Here is a 20,075-nt window from a genome sequence, read left to right on the forward strand (position 1 = left end):
GGAGTAAAGTGATGATGAGAATGAGAGGGGGAACTCATCCACTCACGACTTCATACGCAGTGAGACATTTTATTATTGTCACAATAACAAAAATCTCCCTTTGCAAGACAATGGTTTTCTTTCTGATGACGTCATTTTCCTCAGGTGGGAGCGGCCTGTGTTGTCAGCCAATCAGAGGTGACACTCATTGCCTTCCACCTGTGCACACAGCCCACGCCACAGGTGGCCACAGGGGGCGCTCTCTCTCTCTCTCATTAAGGGAAAGGAAAAGAAGGAAAGGGAAGGGTAGGAGGCTTCCCTCATCCTCGCCAGACATTCATCTGACATTATCTGGAATCGAACGTGCATCCGTGCGACCGTCCGACCACCCGTCTGTCCGCCTGCTGACTGAGGTTTGCTTTTTTCCATCACAAATCAGGAAATGTTGAGCACTTTTGATGAGCTTTCATTTTTCATGCAGAACTTTAGTGAATGCCTGCTTGGAAATTCACTCACATTTAGACATGTTTCATATTTGTGATTGTGTTAGTTTGGGTTGAGACTTTTTATTCAGGAACAGCACAAAAATAATCAATCATTGCAGGTTGGGTGCGTTGTTTGAGGTGTCTTAGAAGAGTGTAAAGAAGAATCTTTTATCTATTAATTACATGTTAAAAATGCCCATTAAGTTCAAAGAGGCCTTATGCTTATTATTTTCCAGTGGTTTTCTCATTTTATCTTACTTTTGCAAAGCTGTTCGGGGCAGAACTCATCAGGAAAAGGAATGGGATCAGGAGGTGGAAAATTATTTCATGCTTGTCCCGGTGTTTTCTGTGAAAATAGTGAAAGTAAGAAAAGGACTGTTTCAAGGACGGTCCAAACGTCAACCCAAACTTCCAAAAGATGGTAAAAGATTGAAAGAAGAGCCAGTAGGGAACTTCAGTATCCTACAACAACTGTTTGGCGTGTCTTAAGAAGATGGCTGCACATGACGCCTTACAAGCTACAGTTAGTCCAACGGTTGAAGGACACTGATGAAACAGCTCGTTGTGACTTTTGAATTGCAATGACGAATTTGCCAACTAGCTTGTTCTTAGCAATGAGGCAACGTTCCACAAAAATGACAAAAAGTATTAACACTTGCAAATGGAATACTGAGAACCCACATGAACTTCTTGAGCATCAACGAGTTTCCTCCAAGGTGACCGTGTTTTCTCCTATGTTGAAGAAAGGTGTCCTCGGACCATTCCTCTTTGATAGAGCAAAAGTCAAGGGTGAGACCTACCTCAACATGCTGGAAAACTGTGTCGTTGATAAACTGAGTGAGAAAGAGTTTAATGACTTCATTTTCCAACAGAATGGGCGCTGCCACACTGTAAGAATTGAGACTACAAGCTTTCTGAATTTATCAGATGGGTTTTCAAATCCTTAAAGTTTGCGCGATATGTAAACTCAAAATGCGCTTTTGGAACACCCTCTATAAGAATCTCGTATTTTTTATTCTTAGCCGAATTGTCAAGCTGCTGTGCCGCCCATCAGGGGCCGCGCTCTGTGTGACCTCGGTCCCGGGGGACCCTCCCCCCCGTCGGCTTCCGTGCAGCTGAGACTCGAGAATTAATGAGCAAATTGAAAGAGTCACATTTAATTAGCACTGTCTGAGACGCTCCCCAGTCAATTGTTGACGTGTTTTTCCTCCCGCAGGCGAAGGAGCAGCACGATGTCCAACAACATGGCCAAGATGGCCGACGCCCGCAAGACGGTGGAGCAACTCAAGCTGGAGGTCAACATCCAGAGGATGCTGGTTGGTCAAATGATGACCTTTATGTCACCTCTGTTAAGAGACTTATACAAAAATAGGGTTGTCTAACAAAGATTCACCAAATTTAGAATTTCCCATCCAACACCTTCAAGCAGGGGTCTGGAAGGTATGGCTTGGGAACAGGGTTGGGTAGGGTTACTTTAACTGGATTACTTTCAATTACTTTTGGATTACTCCAACACCAAATATGCTAATATAAGACAAAAGAAACTAAATATGAATACAATGATGACTCACAACACGTGGTAAGCTTTCTCTCCTGGCTTTGATCTCTTTGATCTCCGGCAAAACTAACATAAAATGCGACAGAAACAAAATGAAAATAAATCCAAACAGCTTGCCAACATCATTTTTGCCGTTCCATGTATTCCGTTACTCCCCAAGCCTGCACCAAATGTAGTAATTGTATTCATATTTAGTTTCTTTTGTCTTTTATTAGCATATTTGGTATTGGAGTAATCCAAAAGTCATTGAAAGTAATCCAGTTAAAGTAACCCTACCCAACCCTGCTTGTGAACCAGGCGTGGCTCCTTTAACGGGTACGTTTGGCTCGGAGATAAAACAAGGGAATGAATGAATGAATGAATGAATGACAACTTTATTTCAAACAGAATAAGATAAAAACAGGACAAAAACAATGACCTAACAACAAAAATAATGTTGGCATAACAAAAGGGGTAGTAAGAAGTAGACGCTTGTTTTCCCTACCCCTTCATCTTCCCTTTTAATTACATTTTACATTTTTGTGTCTAAATATGACAAAATCTCACGGATATACATATTACATAGGTCGGATATCAATAATTATATTAATAACCATAGTCACATATTTTATACACTAATCGTCGTAGTTCCCAGCTAATAACATCATAATGCTACTAGTCACTAAATATAATTGTGACACCAATGATAATAACAACAATAGCGATAATAACAGTTATGAAATAATAATAGTAACAAGAAACAACAAGGTTAACTATAGTTGTAAACGCAGTATTTCCAATCTCTAGTATCACTCATACCCCATTTTCTTCATCTCTGTATTCTGCCGGTAATGTTTTTTTGTATTTAAATTTGAACACGTGAATAGTTGGGCATTGTTTGATCTCGTGTTGTAGATTGTTCTAAAGTTTGACTCCACACACAGACACACACATTCTTTTCCTGGTTGTTCTCATCTTTGGGATTTTGAATTTACGAGTGCCCCTTAAGTTATAACTTCCCTCTTTCTGAGTGAATAATTTTTGGATGTTTTCTGGCACTGTGTTTTTGTTGACCTTAAATAGCAGTTGTGAAGTGAAAAAAATTACTAAATCATCCAAATATTATTAGTCCTACCCTGTGTATGGTTTTAATTGCACGCTTTCGGAGGATAAAAAGGGGCTGTAGTGAACTTTTGTAATTATTGCCCCAGACTTCTGTACAATATGTTAAGTATGGCAGAACTAGAGAACAATATAATAAATCCAATGCGTTATAATTTAAAAGGACTTTGGCTTTATTAATTATTGAAATGCTTTTAGATACTTTAGTTTGTGTGTGTCTGATGTGTGTTTTCCAGCTTAAATTATTGTCTATTATGACCCCTAAAAACGTAAACCAAATCAATATAGTTATCATTTTAATAGAAAATGTGAGTGTCGTCTGCAAATATTACTATTTTCAATAGTTTTGAAACATTAAATATTATCGTTAATATATAAATTAAATAACTTTGGACCCAGGATAGAACCCTGTGGTACTCCACAACAGATGTCCAAGTATTCAGATGACAACCCTCCCATTTTCACATATTGCTTCCTCCCTGTCAAATAACTGATGCCATATATTTCCATTTTTTTTTAATAGTATATTATGATTAATGCTGTCAAATGCTTTTTTTAAAGTCAATGAATACCCCAACTAGGTAAGGGATTAAGGGCCATGGTAAAATGTTTTGTATTGTTCTAAATGTAGTACAGTGGTACCACTGTACGAGCATCTCTCCAAATGAGAATTTCGATACGCACGGTTTTTGGGACCAAAATTTTGCTCGCTTCACGAAGAAAAATACAATTTACGAGAGACTACCACTAGAGACCGATCGAGACCACTCACCACCATCAGCTCGGTCCAGTGTGCACATGCAACTCCTGCTATCAGGCACCACATTTGCCACTCTAGATTATATCATCTCCAAACAAAAGAGCAGCTTCAGTGACAGACTGCGGTCACAGTCTTGTTCCACGGACAGACTGGGGAGATAATTTCTTCATCATGCCATGAGGCTCTTTAATTCCACCCGGGGGAGAAGAAGCCCGCATTAAACCCCACCCCAACATTTGCATATTACCCTATTTTTATTACAGTGTGTATTTTATGTGGCACTATTTGAATACTCTATATCAACACGTTACATTGGTTATTTATGTTTTATATTCCTTTTACTTTATTATTGTTTTATTTTCAACACAAGGATACTGCTGGAAGTGTGAATTTCCCTGCGGGGATGAATAATCTATCTATCTATCTATCTATCTATCTATCTATCTATCTATCTATCTATCTATCTATCTATCTATCTATCTATCTATCTATCTATCTATCTATCTATCTATCTATCTATCTATCTATCTATATACTTGTATTCCGCAGCAAAACCATTTTGATCGCATCTCTTTAATCACATTTGATAGCATTTCCTTTTTGGGATTTTTTTGCGACCTGAGCCATGAATCCCGGAAAGAGAAACTGTAACGTATCTGGAAAAAAACGGAGAATGATGACAATTGAAACGAAGCAAAGGAGTAATAGAAAAGCGGAGTTTGCGAGTGAGCAAGCCAAGAAGTACCGATTACAAAGCCGCAGAAGAATTCACGCAGCGCTTCGTTGCAAAGAACAGCAATGAGGAAGACGGACCAGAGAAACTGGTGTCTTCAAAGGAGATCAGAGAGGTGCTAGCTAAGTGATAGGAAAGTTTTGCTTTCGTTGAAAAAAAAGATTCGAAAAAAATGGGAACCGGTCGTGCGACAGCGCTCTGTAATGACACTTGCCTTAAGCATTTTCCTAACATTTTAAAGGAGAGGCGGAGACAAATCTCTGTGGACTATTTTGTGTTACTAGTTACCACAAAGGGCATCCTTTTTAACATGCATTTCTAAAATAACTTATCATGCTATTACTATGTTGATACTATGTTATTACCAAGTTCATTATTGGAAGTAGGGTTAAATAGACTCAGCTAACCATGTTGTGGAAAATAGACTTGCATTTGTAGAATAGAGTTGCATACATTTAGAAAGAAATGTAGAAAGACTTGCTTACAGTGTGACAGAATGTTGACATCATTTCGGGAAGGTCCTTGGGACCTTCAAGGACTCTCTGAGCAAACTGAGGCGAACAACATGTCCTAATAAGGGTACGACAGCATCTTCCTTGTTGTTACTGAGGACTTTTGGGTTGTACTCAAACTGAAGCTATAAAAGCGTTGTTATGTCTGGAGTTCTCTGAGTTCTTTGGGATGACGAAATAAAGAGCTCCCCCACATGGCAAGCCTCGGTGTACTTGATTAAATCACGTAAGAAGACTTAAAAGATTATCGAACCTGCATTTTCCCCTACAACCACTTAAAAAGTCATTTTACTTGAAAATCATAATTACACATCTCTGGTGAGTTATTTTCAGAACAGGTCTGCAAGCACCTCAGCTGTCCTTGGGGGGAACCACGTTGGAGACCCCTGATTTAAAGTGACAGTAACTTTAATCTTAAGTCTATAGTAAGTGCGTACATAGTCTAAAAGGTTCCCAAACCCTGCCTAAAACCAAGTAATTGTGTTCTTTTACAATAATACATAGTTACCACAGACCACATGACCCCTCCGGAGCGACCATCTTTGATGACAAAGAGCTATGTTTACACCAGTTTACCGGCAAATTTGATTTTAGCTTAAAATCTTGATGCCTTATTGTGGTGTCATATTAATGGTTAATTGAAGAGTTTTTATGCCTTTTAGGTTGCATAACCTCACATAATAGTTGATATTGTTATTTGAGTACAGATGTAATTATGCTGAACAAAGACAGGCATTACCAGTTTTATTAACAGCTGTACAGCATCTGTAAAGATGTTTGTTTAGCTAATGCTACTTCTACAGTGAAAAGGGAGCACAAAAGCATTTGTAACTACCTTATTTACCACCGCGTATGACAGCAGATCCACTACACACAATCCTAAATATATTACGTATGTCATAAAATTTTAAGATACCTGACACGAAGTGCTCTAAGCTAATAAATGAAATGTAATACTTGCGTGTTTTGAAGGAGCTTCGTTCCGGTTTATCCTTGCTAGCCATAACTTCTGTAAGGGAAATTATAGTTTGGTCAAAGTTTGAATGTGCCTCTGTATAATGTTATCCTCAAAAGTACCTTAATGAAGCCAAAGATTATATCCAGGTGCTGTTTGTATTGTTGCGACAATTGTATCCTCTTTGGGCCTGCTACTAACTATTAATCAAGATGGCCTTCACTTTAGTGCCGGGAAGCCTGCTCACGAGCTCGCCTCCCTTTTCTACTCCCGTGACTTCACAGTGACACATTTTACCTTTTGTGTTACAAAGTTACACTTTTCTTATTGCTACCAGCATTATATCGCTCCATTTAATCATGTGATTTTGTTTAAGCCAATCGGATTTGTTTCATGTATTCATGTAATCTTGTTTAGGCCAATCAGAGGTGTTGTTAAATGCCTGTGTGTTCAACAAATGAGCCGATAGACATTCTGGGGGTGTGATTTCTCTCTGAGACGATCTTGGAAGCAGATCTAGGGACGCGCCTCCGAAACCTAATCTCCAACTCTGAGTGTGTTCTTATCTTGACATTAATACAATCTCAAGTTTTAACCTTGACAACTTCCTCCATTGTTTGGATAATAACTTTGTATACTCACACTCCCGGGGTCTTATGACTGGCTCTTGTTCAAACATATTTGGACTCCAGTGTGTTCATTTTACCACTTATCAAGGCAAAAACTAGTCCAGTAGTTTTTCTTCCCTCTGCCCAGGCACAAAAACCTCAAGCACTAAATTCTGTTTGGTATTGGTTGCAGGTATCGAAAGCAGCGGCGGACCTGATGGCCTACTGCGAAGCTCACGCCAAAGACGATCCCCTGGTGACTCCCATGCCCTCCTCTGAGAACCCTTTCAGGGAGAAAAAGATTTTCTGTGAGATATTGTAAGCCAGTGTTTCTCAACTGGTGGGTCGGGACCCAAAGGGGGGCCGCAAATGCATTTTCAGTAGGTCACCGGCCTTTGCCTTGGCAAAATTATACTAATCAAAGAGGATCGTTTAAATTTCTTATCAGTAGATCATTACAGTTTCTGGCCATTGCAAATTGACACTTGTAATTTCAACACCATAAAAAAGTCTGTTACACAAGGTCAAACGGAGATACAGCAAAGGATAAATGACGTATGGATTTTATTATCTTGAAAATAAAGCAGTTTGGATCTTATTAAAATTCATATAATTGAGAAAGGGGAATATTTTTATAATCATTATTATTGGTCACATAAGTCTGCCTAGTCTGTATTCTTCTTTGTGCTTTTTATCACTCCATTATTGTTGCATAACAAAATATAGCGAAATCTATTGGTCATATAATACACACAGTCTCTTAAAAAAATCTACAGTTAGAAGCACATTAAATATACACGTGTATATGATAGTTCGTTTGTTTTTGCTTATTTATTGAATCCATATTGCTTTATTTAGATAATGGAGGGATTTTTTGACCAGCAGGATGCGCTAAATCTGAATAAATTTGCCATATGCCACAATGGATTTTGTAGTTCTAGCTTTCAGTCGCTAGAAAGAAGTAGTGTTCATTTTCTGTTATGGTCTTTCTCGTGTGAATGTAAAAATCAAATGATTAAAAAAATGTCCTGATTTCCAATCAGCTGTGCCTGCTCATCTGATTGGTTCCCTGTCCCTTTTCAAGCCCGGTCCTGTCACTCTCCTTTTGTCAATCCGTCTACGAACCTCTGTTGTTACAAGGCAAGCCTTTTTGACCCTGACTCCCGCCTGTCCCGTTTTTGCACCCGTTTGTCCACTTGCTCGTTCCTGATCTCCCCGTTTGTCTCCGGCTACGACCTGTTTTTGAACCCGACCACCTCTGCTCTCCCGTCCCGGCTTACGACCCGTTTCTGACCCCGACCACGTTTTTGCTCTACTGTCCCGGCTATCGACCTATTTTTCCGTCCCTGACACCGCCTTCACCCGCTACGGAAGATCCACTTCCATATTCGGATCACAATCCAATTGCGAGAGCGACTTGCTTCCCGCGTCCAGCGAGCACCGGATCGTGGGCACAGCCCTTCCTCTTTCTTTCAATAAAACTTTCGGTTAACGTTACACAATTGGGTCCTGATTCCGTTCTGGTCGTGACAAAAATGAAAGAATAAATCGGGATATTGTTGGTGAATAAAGTGAAGGTCCTTCCAATATCATGTGATACTGTATGTACCTATCAACCTTAGTCAATTGCTTCTGTAGAGTATCCTTTTTTTCCTACTGTTTTGAGGAAGTGTCATTTCCCCCTTACATAGCATTAGAATGTCATTAAAAATATTCATATTTGTGAACATTGTGGTTTTTATATGTCGTTTATCCATTCCCCGTCATGTTTGTCTGATGATGTGTTGTTGTATTTTGGATTGTTTGTACAGTTTTGGTTATATTTTTATGGTAGTATACAGGATACAGACGCTCCCCTACTTACGAACATTCGACTTACGCAAAACGGTAGATACGAACATTTTTTTCAAGGTGTGGAAACATATCCGGACATTGCTGTAAGTTATATTTTGTATTGTGTGCAGGACATTACTGTAGTGCTTCTTTCCGCCACTACTGGTGTGTGGCGCTGTGAGAGGTCGCCCAGCATCCACCCGCAAGAAAAAAAATCCACTTCCTCTTCCCAGTACTGTGTAAAAATACTATACTGTGTCTCCAGTACGTTAAGAACATTTTTATTGTATAATATCTCGTGCATCCATTCAAAATGGTTCGTGTAAAGTGTAAAGAAGAGGCGAACCGTTTCTTACAAATGAAAGTGTAATATAAAAGATTGATGCGGTTGAGAAAATGGTCGGAACACTTTTTTTCTGCCACTTTTTACCATAGAGGAGGAAGTTGCCTAACTGTTGAAGCTCATTATCTCATTAACTGCAACCGCTTATCCTCAGTAGGGTCGCGGGGATGCTGCAGCCCATCCCAGCAATCATCGGGCAGTGGGCAGGGGACACTCTGAACTGGTTGCCAGCTAATCGCAGGGGACAGACAACTCACTCGCTCATTCGCACCAAGGGACAATTTGGACCGGCCAATTCACCTGAAATGCATGTTTTTGGAATGTGGGAGGAAACCGGAGTGCCCGGAGGAAACCCACGCAAGCACGGGGGAGAACATACAAACTCCGCACAGGTAGTGTGGAGCTGGATTTGAACCCACAAAGGAGGTTCCCAAGACATGAACTGTGCCGCACATGCGCTAACCAATGCGCCGCCGTGCTGCCTCTGTTGAAGCTCATCTTCCAAAAGTAAGTTAAACTTAACTTTATTTTTTAAAGAGCATATTATTTTATGAAATGTTTATTTTTCAGTTTCAAACTAATACAGCCTTCTCATCTCATCTCATCTCATCAGCTGCACCGCTTATCCTCAGTAGGGTCGCGGGGATGCTGGAGCCGATCCCAGCAATCATTGGGCAGTGGGCAGGGGACACCCTGGACTGGTTGCCAGCCAATCGCAGGGCACACGGGGACAGACAACTCACTCGCTCAGTCACACCAAGGGACAATTTGGACCGGCCAATTCACCTGAAATGCATGTTTTCGGAATGTGGGAGGAAACCGGAGTGCCCGGAGGAAACCCACGCAAGCACGGGGAGAACATACAAACTCCGCACAGTAAGGTCGGGAGCTGGATTTGAACCCACAAAGGAGGTTCCCAAGACATGAACTGTGCCGCAAATGCGCTAACCAATGCGCCACCGTGCTGCCTCTGTTGAAGCTCATCTTCCAAAAGTAAGTTAAACTTAACTTTATTTCTTAAAGAGCATATTATTTTATGAAATGTTTATTTTTCAGTTTCAGACGAATACAGGTTTCTTATACAAGCCTTAAACATACTTATATAAACCTTAAACATACAAAATATAGCACTGTAGCAACTCACCAGCAAATTCAACTTACGAACGATCGTCCGGCACCTATTTTGCTCGTAAGCAGGGCAGCGTCTGTATACGTTTTGTTGAAATCAGGAAGAAACGTCGAGCGTGGCCACGCCCACCAGGATGACACCCGTGTTTTTTTTCCACCTGGCGTGACAGGTGTCGACCCTCGCGCACTTACCAGGAAATAAGCAACATTTTATTCTTTTATTCGCTCTTTGCAAGCTGAACTCGAGGTATGCCGACATTTTTCCCTCTCGAGAAGTTAAATATTGTATTTTGTGACAATAGTTTGATTGACTTTTTGCTGACGCTGGAAAAAGTCGTTGTTAAATGTCGCGTTGTTCAACAACCGAGAAGACGGCTGATTGGAATGTAAATAGGCGAAAGCTGCTTGTGAACCGATTTCTGCAGACATTTTTGCAATTTTTCTCTCAATTTGAGGGAATAAGTTGCAAAAAGTTTGCTTTTAAGGCCGTTCAACAGACAGGGTGGGGAAAGTTATTTTAACAATGTAATCTGTTACAGTTACTTGTTGAAAAATGTAATCGGTGAGGAAATTCGAATACTGTAATATTGCTGTAATGTCACTTGATTATTTTCAATTACTTCTGGATTACTCATATTAAATATTACAATGAAAAACAAAATGAATATAGTAGGAATACATTACATTTTGTTCAAGGTGGGTTTTCTTGCCTTTTTTTTCCAGTCCCCCCTCCCCCTTTCCAATTTTTCTTTTCCTTTTTTCTTCTATTTACTATGTTCCCCCTGTATTTCACTTATTTTTTTCTATATTTGTTCCTTATTTTTCTCTTAATCTTCCTTTCATTCTTTTTCCTTTTTACTTGCTTCTTCTTTTCTTATTCTTTTTTTAATTTTCCTGTTTTTCTTTTTTCTAGTTTTTTCATTTTCTTCTCTTTCCTTTTCTCTCTTTTACTTTTTCCTTTTCTGTTGTCTTACTTTGCTTTTCCTATTTTTCCATTTTTTCTTTTTTTCTTCCTTTTCTTTAATTTTTCTATTGTTTTCATTTGTTTTTTTTCTCTATTTTTTTCTCATTATATATTTATTTTCCTTATTTTTCCCCTTACCCTTTTTACAATGTTTTTTTTTCCTTCTTTTTGTTATGTTTTTTTCTGTTTTTCTTATTTAATTATTTTTACTTTTTTCTTCTTTGTCCACTCGAGGACATTATCAATATCTGTTATTGATCCTCGGTTATTCTGCTTCCTCTCTGAGCATTACTTTGCCAAGGCAAAGGCCTGCGATTTACTCGAAACGTGTCCTCGGTGCACTTTTGGTTCCCGACCCACCAGTTGAGAAGCACTGTCCTAAAGTTTGAATGGCAAAAGTGTCAAGCGAGAGTATTTTTTTTTTGTTCTTTTTCAGGCCCGAGCATGGCCAACTTTGGCGGGCACGCCATCCCCGGCTCCTTCTTCCTTCTCTTTGGCCTGTGGTTGACGGTGAAGGGCTCGCTGCAGCGCCACCTGCAGGCCAGGAGGAAGCTCCCCAAAGCGCCTCTCTTCAAGCGGATGGAGTTGGCCGAGGGAGGCCTGCAAATGCTAGCCTCCTTTGTAGGTGAGTCCCTGGGTCGGATCTGGGACCAGAACCAGGTTACTTAAAAACTTAAGATGGCCGTACGCAGCCTAACAGGCTTTTGTATCCGGCTAGCCAAACGAAAATGTTAAAATACAACTGAATAAATATGTTTTTTAGAAAAAGTCTTACTGATGAAAAAATGATTTGGTGCAACTTCCCAGTGTTGTTATTATTATTATGATTAAAATAAAATATATATAATATTGGGGGGCCAGTCCTATTTACAAACATGTGATTATTTGGTGTTACTCTTGTCCCCAGAAAACATTGTTAACATCTTAGAAAAATATTATTAACGCATAAAAAAAAGCATAATTAAAACGTTGAAACCAAAAGGATAATATACTTTATATAAAATAGTAAACAAGATTAATTCGGTGCCAGTCTTGTCCCAGGGGGCCCCTAGTGTACCCCCCACCCTCCTTCTACAAATAATACTTCCCTATAACCCCCAAACTCTTACCTTATACCCTAACTCTACCCCTATCCCTAAATTTAAACCCTACGCCCTAACCCTAAACCCTACCATCCATTATCTGCACCGCTTATCCTCAGTAGGGTTGCGGGGGTGCTGGAGCCCATCCCAGCCATCTTCCGGCAGTGGGCAGAGGACACCATGAACTGGTTACCAGTTGTAGGGCACACAAAGACAGACAACTCACTCGCTCATTCACACCTAGGGACAATTTGGACCGTCCAATTAACCTGACATGCATGTTTTTGGAATGTGGGAGGAAACCGGAGTGCCCAGAGGAAACCCACGCAAGCACGGGGAGAACATGCAAATTCCACACAGGAAGGTTCAATCTCACGACCTCAGAACTGTGCCGCATACGCGCTTACCACTGCGCCACTGTGCCGCCCCTGAACCCTACCATCTAAAACTTTAGCCTAACTCTAAACCCTACCCTGTAACCCTTAAACTAAACCTAAACCTAAACTAAACCCTGTTAAATGTTGTCACTATTGCACGAGTTTTCTAGCGATTTGCGTTTTATTATAAAATCATCACAGCATTACTTTGATAATCACATTATTCATATAGTTATTACAAATGCAGCTCATGCTTATCCACAAAATAGAATCAAGTATTCATTTATTGTGTTCACTCGAAGTGTCAATGTATCATCGTTTATACTTTTTTCAGCAATGTTTCCAAGTATGCAATGTTTGGCGCTCAATTTATCATGTAACCTCTAAAATCTAGATGGGTCCAGTCTTGACAAAAGGTCTCTTGTGAAGATGGGACTTCTTACTTTGTTTGGATGTTTCATTTATCAGCTAGGTTTCATTTTTTGACAGTCCACGCTCCTTTCCTATAAGACATTAGGAGCCATTTTTGAATGCTTGTTTGAGGGATAACTTTATCCTAATCACATGCCCAGAGTATACCATGTTTAGATAGATAGATAGATAGATACTTTATTCATCCCCGCAGGGAAATTCACATTTCCAGCAGCATCCCTTCGCTGAGAACAATACAATAATAAAGCAAAAAGAATACAATATACAAATACCAAATGTGATGTACCAATACCCACTGTAGCGTGTTGTATAGAGTATTTAAATAGTGCTACATAAAATACACACTGCAACAAAAATATGGTAATATGCAATGTAGGGGTTGGGGTTTAATGTGGGCCTTTACTCTGCCGGGTGGAGTTAAAGAGCCTCATGGCATGAGGAAGAAAAGATCTCTTCAGTCTGTCCGTGGTACAAGACAGTGACAGCAGTCTGTCGCTGAAGCTGCTCTTCTGTCTGGAGATAAAAAAGCTGAAGAGAGCAGTTGCTTAACTTTTTTTAAAGTCCTCAACTGAACTCTTCAGCTTTTTCATTCTTCATCCAAATACGCTGTCGGAATCCCGAGACACGGATTGTCTTAGCCAACACCACCTAACCCTAAAACCGATCCTCTAATCCCGACCCGCTAACCTTCAGATTGTGGTCCGACGTCTCCGCTTCCCCGGCAGGCATGATGGTGGAGCAGTGGGTGGTGGACGGTCCGCACGGGCGTCTCGTGGACGGTTCGAGCGGCTCGTGGGTCAAGCTGATGAACTGGCAGCACAGCACCATGTACTTGTTTTTCGGCATCTCGGGGGCGGCCACGGTGGCCAGCGCCATGTGCAAGGCTGTGCCGGTCGGCATTGACCGCCTCGCCCTGGCCTTGGCTCTTTTTGTGGAAGGTAGGAAGTAGGGCTGCAACTAACCACTATTTTAAGACTCAACTAGTCTCTGACTACTTAAACAAGGAGTCGAATATTCTGAGGCTTATGATTCCTTTCTTAAACTCAGCATAAAGTAATAATAATGATAGTGTATTGAACATACTGTGGATTTGTACTAAAGTTCAGATAAAATGCCAAATCCAATTAGATATCAGTAGAGACATAAATCCAAAAATAAAAACAAAGAATAGGCTCATTAGCAGCAGTAGAATAGCAGGGTTGGGTAGGGTTACTTTAACTGGATTACTTTCAATTACTTTTGGATTACTCTAATACCAAATATGCTAATAAAAAACAAAAGAAACTAAATAGGAATAAAATGACTAAATTTTGTGCAGGCTTGGGGAGTAACGGAATACATGGAACGGCAAAAATGATGTTGGCAAGCTGTTTGGATTTATTTTCATTTTGTTTCTGTCGCATTTTATGTTAGTTTTGCCGGAGATCAAAGCCAGGAGAGAAATCTTACCACGTGTTGTGAGTCATCATTTTATTTATATTTAGTTTCTTTTGTCTTTTATTAGCATATTTGGTATTGGAGTAATCCAAAAGTAATCCAGTTAAAGTAACCCTACCCAACCCTGTAGAATAGTCACTAAAATAAATACTATGTGCAGTACATTCAGTGTCCAACTGCTAAGTCTGTGACAAAATAACTTAACGGTTTGAAATCAGTTTTTTAACCCCTGACGTTAGTCGTTTTTAATGTTTTAACTACTTTTGTTTGTACTTCGGATTGCATGCACATAATCGCAGATACCTTCGTCAGGCACAGTCGTACATAATGCTCAAGCTCTGTAATAGTAAAATATATGTGTATAAAATATACAATGCAGGTCATGAAAAGTGCATCAGCGTGAACGTTACTTGAATTTTACCAAGGCGAGTCAGACTCCGTTTTCGTTCAACCGTTTGACGTCCGCCATGATACGCAAGGTTTTCTTTGCAAACTTTGCAAGTAGTCTTTTTTTATTACCAGCTCGGTGGGCTTGGGGCTGAGCGCCCGCCTCAAGACCAGGAGGTCATGGGTTTGATCTTGGCCGATTTACAACATTGGTACCCATTTGGGTGGGAATGGGGGTTTTGGTCACCTGATGTCTGGTTGATACAACAAAACTATGGTAATTGGTTGTATCCAAGCTAAAATGCTCCCAAACTTTTGGTACACATACTTGACTGTAAGTTCTCAAAACAGAGGCTCTATTATGCATGAGCAACATCTAGTAGTGATTACAATCACGTAAGATGCCTCACTCTGTTAGAAAAACCTGTCTGGAGGCAAAAGTCACAATGGAATTCATCATAGGCTATTTCTATTATCGAATTTTTGTCGAGAAATCGTTGCAGCCCTAGTAGGAAGACGCACATTCGGGTCCTCCGGAGGGCCTTTTGTCACTTTCTTTACCTCCCGGATCTCCAGGATTCCTGTTCTACTACCACGTGCACAGCCGTCCGCCGCTGGACGCTCACATCCATTCTCTGCTCCTGGTTGCCGTTTTCAGCGGCTCAGCCAGTGCCTTGATGGAGGTCTTCATGAGGGAACACGTGGTCTGGGAGATGTTCAAAGCCGGCTCGCTCATACTGCAGGGATCGTGGTTTTACCAGGTCCTGCCCACGCTCAATGGAAACGATTTTTCTCCCACCTTAAAGGGACAGTGTGTGTTGAGTACAAACTATGGAAGCTTTTAGCTTTTTTTTATTTGGGCCCAGAATTTCAAAAGGGCGGTAAAGAAAAGGAGGGGAAGGAAGGGAAAAAAGAAAAAGAGAAGGAAAACAGAGGGGAAAGAAAACAAAAGAACAAAATCTGGCAAGAAAGAAGGGAAAGAAAATGAACATTTAAAATAGAACAAAATGAAAAAAGTAAAGAAGGGAAATAAAAAAACAGCAGGAAAAGGGGGAAATAAAAGGAATAGATGAAAAAGAAGATAAAAGGGCAAACGGGGGAAGGAAGGAAAAAGTCAAAAGAAAAAAGAAGAGGGAAAAATAAATATGAAAATAGATAGGTCTTCTTTGTGCTCGAAGCTTTTGCCATAACTGTACATTTTGGGGAAAACTTTGTCCCTATTGTCTCTTTTTGTGTCTTTAAAATACAACTACACAAAGAATACAACAATACTACGAAATAACTACATAACTAAATATTAAAAATTTAGTGCTTAAAAACAGCGACCAAATGTATTATTTTGGTTTCATTCTGAAAAAAATCTCCATTGACATACTACTACGGTAATTCTATAATACAAATATATTAGAAATCTTACTAAAATATTATTTTACAGATATTACAATAATTAAAAAATATACTACAAAAATACAACTACAGATATATTTTAAAAATACTAAAATACTGTAATTAGAGTACTTCCAAAATACTACAGAAATACAACAAAGGAAATATATCTTTTGAAAACTTCTACAGAGACACTGAAAAAAAAAACACCACTACAGTAAAACTATAATACACAATACTACAAAAATAATACAACAGAAATACTACAAAAATACAACTACAGTAATATTTCAGAAATAAAATGTGTAAGTACAACAGAAATACAATGGAAATATATTCTTTAAACTTCTAAAGAGATACAAAAAAATATAATACCACTGCAGTAAAACTATAATACAAAATACTACAGAAATAATACAACAAATACTTCAAAAATATCACAACATAAACACTACAAAATTTACAGTAATACTACTACACAAGGGCAGCACGGCGGCGCAGTGGTTAGCGCTTGTGCGGCACAGTTCATGTCATGGGAACCTGTCGTGGGTTCAAATCCAGCTCCAGACTTTCTGTGCGGAGTTTGTATGTTCTCCCCGTGCATGCGTGGGTTTTCTCCGGGCACTCCGGTTTCCTCCCACATTCCAAAAACATGCATTTCAGGTGAATTGGCCGGTCCAAATTGTCCCTAGGTGTGAATGAGCGAATGAGTTGTCTGTCCCCGTGTGCCCTGCGATTGGCTGGCAACCAGTTCAGGGTGTCCCCTGCCCACTGCCCGAAGATGGCTGGGATGGGCTCCAGCCCCCCCGCGACCCTAATGAGGATAAGCGGTACGGCTAATGAGATGAGACTACTACACAAATACTACAGATAGGGTTGGTTGATTCGATCTCTTAACACTAGAGTCGTGGGGGCGCCATTTCCTGTAGTGTGTCTTGGGCAAGTACAGCCTGGTGGCGCCCATCCCTCTCCAGGCCAACATATGTTTCCACCCGGCTTGAACCACAGACCTTTCGTGTGTTAGGAGATACTAGCAAAAAATGTTCTATGGAAATACAACAAAAATACTCCTGTAGAAAGACTGCAAAATATAACAAAGGTAATACTACAAAAATCCAACCGCAGAAATACTATAAAAATACTAAAAAAGTACAACTACAGAAATACTACAATATCAAATGTAGAGTTTAAAACAGGGCCCTAATCCCGTAGATTATTTTGCTTTAATTATGAGTGTTTTTTATAACCATTTTAATGAGACTAATGAATTGAAAAACAGAAATTTAACATGTGGAGGCCTGCATGTACTGTACATATGAGAAAAATTGGATAGGGGTCCACATTTTTGAACCCAATGCGACCCCTGACTCAAAAGAGTCACCCACCCCCGCCTTAATGTAACATAATACATATTATAAGTATGTCAATGATAAGCAAATGTGTGATAACTATTTTTGAATCCCTTTAGTTTGTATTCTTCCTTGTGCAATGTAGCTCTCATTTATAGTTGCACAACATATTACAGCCACATCTAGTGGTCAAACCATATACACTGTCACTTTAAGATCATAATCAAAAGCGCTAAACTTGAAAATGCCCACATATATTTAAGAGCAGATTTCTTGGATGAAATGGCGCTGATGTTGTTCTGTGGTCCGCCTTGCAGATCGCTTTCGTCCTCTACCCTCCGAGCGGGCCTCAGTGGGATTTGAACGCTCATAGCAACATGATGTTTGTCACCATGTGCTTCTGCTGGCATTTGGCTGCCGCTTTGTCGGTGGTCACTGCAACTTCGGCTGCCGTTTGGATGTAAGTCTCCCGATGCCTTTTCACATCCAAGTATGCATCTCTTAATTCAGGGGTCCCCGCAGGAGGTTCTAAACGTAAATGTATTGTTTTTCAGAAAGCCACAATCAAATAACCCTTCTAGATTTTTCACTGTCGGAGAATAAACGATAACAATATTAATAAAATAAAATAAAATTCTAATTCACTCATCAATAAGTAAATACTGAAAAACTTTGATTTAAAAAAAAATTAAGCAATACTAAATCCTACACTTGCTGTAACACTAACCTGAGTTTACAGTAATTAATGTGAGAGTTGTGTATGTTTTTATGATCATCGCCATCTACTGTTAAGGAGTGCTTTATATTGTGGTGCCATTGACTTGCGAAAAGGCAGTAGATTTTATTTCATTATGAGACTATTTTTAGTTGGAGTACCAGAGCTGAATTTTAATTTTGTTTTTTTTGTTTTATGTGTTAAAATGTCACATACAATGCTTATAAGAATACAATATAATTCATTGTCATTGTGAAATCTGAAATGCAAAATTAACATTTGTCTCTGGTATCGTTACTAAAGAGTGTGATTAGGACATAAAACTCAATGCCTTTTCTTATGTGATCTATACAGTTTGGCACTCTCACCGCCACAACCCGGGATTGACTCCCATTACAATGCGCACCCAAAATTCACACACGTTTTTCTTGGCTAAATTCAAGCACTTATCTAAGTACTGTTAAAATAAAAAATCCAGCTTGAATCATTTAGTTTGCATAGCCATAAATATACCTGTGATTCACTCGTGCAATTTTTAATCCTGCGTGTGCATTTATGATTTATGAATTGTGGATATATTTGTTTTTGAAACAAATATTTTCACACATAGGTGTGGCTAAAAATTAAATGTTGCTTACATTTTCAGTTGCAGGAAGTTCTTCCCATTATAATTTATCACTGGGAATCGTACCTTAATGTTTCGCATGGCCCACAATTAATGTCCATAATTGATCTGTAATCCTTGCATTAATACATATTTCATAGTGCATTGTTTGGGTGTAGCATGCATCTGACCTCTATGGCGCAACCTGAAGGGGGCGATGACACTTCGTACTGTACAAACTAATGACTGCTGCAAGGGAAGAAGAAATGCAATGGCAGAGCGAAGCCACCAGACAACAATGTGGGTGTTAATTCTAAGCAGACTTGTTGAGGAAAATGGCAACAATTTTAAACATTTACGAGCACATTTCCCCAAATTTAAGCACTTTTCAATCCCTAAAAACACAATATGAAAATGCGAGCATTTTCAAGGATTTCAAGCACCTGTACGAGCCCTGTAAAATGCTCTTTGGTATTTCTTAGTGGGCTGGACCAAATGTGGAGCCGGGCTGTAGTTTGGGGACCACTGTCTTAAGCACTAAATGACTCCTCAATTTCATAAAGGTTCATCACTTGTAAATGTTTTTTATTTTCTCAAAGCATCACCAGGAGATTGTCGGGAAGAGCGCGAGACATCGAGTTGGCGATGCAAAAGAAGTTGTCGGCCACAAACTCCGAGAGAGCTTTGCTGGAGGAGTCGGCAGAGGAAGAATAACCGCCTTGAAATCTTTGCATTTGGGAGGAATATTTTGCACTGGACTACAAACTAAAACCACTTTCAATTGCACAAAAATGCACACGGCTGCTGTTGTGGCAAGCGTCATACCATTCCAAGTCAGCCATTCGCACCATTTACTTACCCAGCCTTTTCGCAAGGTTTTTGTGCTCCCATAGCAACAAGATGGGTGACATATGTCGGCTCCCTCTAGGTAAAACTCACATTCTGTAAAAGAAATGCAATTTTTTTGATCAGAGTAATAAAAAAAGCACAATTATGAAGATTTTCACCGCTGGGAGGCGCTAAAAAATACACTGTGCCTATAAACCTGGAGAGGGATGGGTGCCACCAGGCTGTACTTGCCCAAGAAACACCACAGGAAATGGTGCCCCAAAGATTCTAGTGGTTAAGGGATACAACGAAGCATGTCAAACTCATGTGTGGCTCACAAGAATGCTGAGTAAGCACAAGAGAAAAATAATCCGTCAATGACCTGCAGTTTGAAATATGTACAATGGCAGTTACCAAAGTAGCTTTAAATAGACCCCCTAAATTACATAACGTGGGTTCAAAAATGCCCATTCCGGGCGCATAGGCTCTAAAAATGATCATTTTGTGTACTAAAATAGC

General features: G+C 39.7%; 2 protein-coding genes across 2 annotated transcripts; both read left to right on the forward strand.

The window, feature by feature from the left end:
• The first annotated feature begins 229 nt into the window (after positions 1-229).
• gng8 (guanine nucleotide binding protein (G protein), gamma 8) lies at positions 230-8,366 on the forward strand. Its single transcript, XM_088320703.1, has 3 exons — positions 230-392; positions 1,681-1,780; positions 6,885-8,366. The coding sequence occupies exons 2-3, from the start codon at positions 1,697-1,699 to the stop codon at positions 7,011-7,013; spliced, it is 213 nt and encodes a 70-aa protein (XP_088176829.1). The 5' UTR covers positions 230-392; positions 1,681-1,696; the 3' UTR covers positions 7,014-8,366.
• A 1,732-nt stretch (positions 8,367-10,098) lies between these two features.
• On the forward strand, positions 10,099-19,736 carry tmem45b (transmembrane protein 45B). Its single transcript, XM_088321778.1, has 6 exons — positions 10,099-10,242; positions 11,396-11,584; positions 13,576-13,788; positions 15,251-15,435; positions 17,727-17,869; positions 19,328-19,736. The coding sequence occupies exons 2-6, from the start codon at positions 11,404-11,406 to the stop codon at positions 19,440-19,442; spliced, it is 837 nt and encodes a 278-aa protein (XP_088177904.1). The 5' UTR covers positions 10,099-10,242; positions 11,396-11,403; the 3' UTR covers positions 19,443-19,736.
• The last annotated feature ends 339 nt before the right edge of the window (positions 19,737-20,075 follow it).

Source organism: Urocampus carinirostris, chromosome 17 (assembly GCF_059441175.1).
Source record: "Urocampus carinirostris isolate Australia breed hairy pipefish chromosome 17, RoL_Ucar_1.0, whole genome shotgun sequence".
NCBI lineage: Eukaryota > Metazoa > Chordata > Actinopteri > Syngnathiformes > Syngnathidae > Urocampus > Urocampus carinirostris.